Below are 1752 nucleotides of genomic sequence, written 5' to 3' on the forward strand. Positions count from 1 at the left end.
AGGTGGACGCCGACCTGCAGCCGGCTGGGTCCCTGCCCCACGGTAGGTCGGCGGCATTGCCCCAGGGCCTCCGGGGTGGGCGCGAGGCTGAGGAGGCCTCTGGTTCCCTGCATGTGTCTCCCCCAGCCCCCAGGATCAAACGGCCTAGGCTGCAGGTGGTCAAGAGGCTGAACTTCAGGTCGGAGGAGATGGAGGAGCTGCCTCTTCCCGACTCCCCGCGGATAGACGTCACCCCGCCGCCAAGTCCTGAGGACCTTGCCGAGCTCTGGGACCACGAGTGTGTGGCTTGGACATGGGCGTCCCATCTCATCTGTCCAGTGGGACGCAGATGGAGCCCATCCGGTGCCCTGGATGAGGCCTGGGGGGCGGAGAGGGTTCCATGGCTGAGGGTGGCCTTGGACACCCACATCCAAGGGTGACCCGAGGCTTGAGTTTCTGTCACTGAGCCCTGGTCTCTCCTCAGAGCCTCAGACGCTGCTGCCGACGTGGGTCTCACACGGGCCTCAGCAGCCGCCCGCAATCCCGTCCTGAGGCGGCCCCCTATCTTGGAGGACTTTGTCCATGTGACATCCACGGAGGGCGTCCGTGCCTATCTGGTGCTGCGTGCTGACCCTGTGGCCACAGGGGTGCAGAGCCCTCTGCTCCACGTCCCGTGGCGAGGCGGTGGCCAGCTGGACCTGCTGGGTGTGTCCTTTGCCTCCCTGAAGGAGCAGGTCCACGGCGAGGTTGGGGCTGCGGGTTTGCTGGGGGGCGGTGGCGGGGCCGCCTGAGCCCTCCTGAGCCCTCCTGAGCCCAGCCTGTTGTTTACACAGCGGCGGGAGCGGCTGCTTCAGGAGGCCCAGAGGCTCTCAGACACCCTGCGCAGGTGACTGTGCCAGCCCTTCCGCCCTGGGGACTCTCGTTGGCTCTTGCATGAGCTCTTACCTCATGTTCTGTGGTGTGTGGGCAGGCAGGGTCCCTCCGAGGGGTTTGTGGCTCAGGACATGGTTCTCTCCAGTCTCGGATCAGGGGAGGAGGAGGCAGCCCAGCCCGTGGGGGCCCCTGAGGAGGAGCCAGCTGACGGCCAAGACGCCTCCACTCACTGTCTCTGGGTGGATGAGTTTGCACCCCGGCACTACACGGAGCTGCTCAGTGATGACGTGAGATCTTGCTCTCGCTCAAGTGTGACTGGCTTCCTCTGTTCCCAAGAGGGAAGAACCTGGGCCCAGTGATTTTTGCACAGCTGGTCCACAGGGCTTCGGGGATGGAGTGGGGCTCCGGTGTATCCCTGTGAGTTATAGGTGGGGAACTGAGCACAGGGCTGTGCTACTGGCCCCCTGTGACGTGTGAGGCAGGCCAGGGGTCCAGGAGTCCAGGGTGTCACCTGATCCAAGTCTCTGTTCCTTTACCTACCTTGGCAGCAGCTGACACTGGGGTGCCCCTGGGGAGGGCAGGTGCCTCCCAGATGGGTTGTGGCCAGAGCCGTGGGGACGGAGCCCCTGGTGTGAGCCTCGTGATCGCTCACCAGCAGGAGGATGGGGGTGGCCATTCATCCTGCGGCTCAGCATCCCATGGGGTCATGGGGCTCAAGGTTGCAGGCTGACTGGCCGTGCCTGGAGGCGGTGCCCTCAGGCTATGCCTCCCTTCCCGTAGTTCACCAACCGCTGCCTGCTCAAGTGGCTGAAGTTGTGGGACTTGGTGGTGTTTGGCCACGAGAGGCCTTCCCGGAAGCCCAGGCCCAGTGTTGAGCCGGCCCGGGTCAGCAGGGAGGCC

General features: G+C 65.1%; 1 protein-coding gene across 1 annotated transcript in view; it reads left to right on the plus strand.

Annotated features, from left to right (window-relative positions):
- Positions 1-1752, plus strand: part of CHTF18 (CTF18, chromosome transmission fidelity factor 18 homolog (S. cerevisiae)) — a 26634-nt gene that overhangs the window by 8187 nt on the left and 16695 nt on the right. The window contains exons 2-7 of the mRNA XM_011962490.1: positions 3-42; positions 127-277; positions 464-725; positions 813-865; positions 998-1139; positions 1633-1752. Of these exons, the coding sequence (XP_011817880.1) occupies positions 3-42; positions 127-277; positions 464-725; positions 813-865; positions 998-1139; positions 1633-1752 (768 nt within the window). The remainder of the gene's footprint in view (positions 1-2; positions 43-126; positions 278-463; positions 726-812; positions 866-997; positions 1140-1632) is intronic.

Source organism: Colobus angolensis, unplaced genomic scaffold (genome assembly GCF_000951035.1).
Source record: "Colobus angolensis palliatus isolate OR3802 unplaced genomic scaffold, Cang.pa_1.0 Scaffold59, whole genome shotgun sequence".
In the NCBI taxonomy this organism is placed as follows: domain Eukaryota; kingdom Metazoa; phylum Chordata; class Mammalia; order Primates; family Cercopithecidae; genus Colobus; species Colobus angolensis.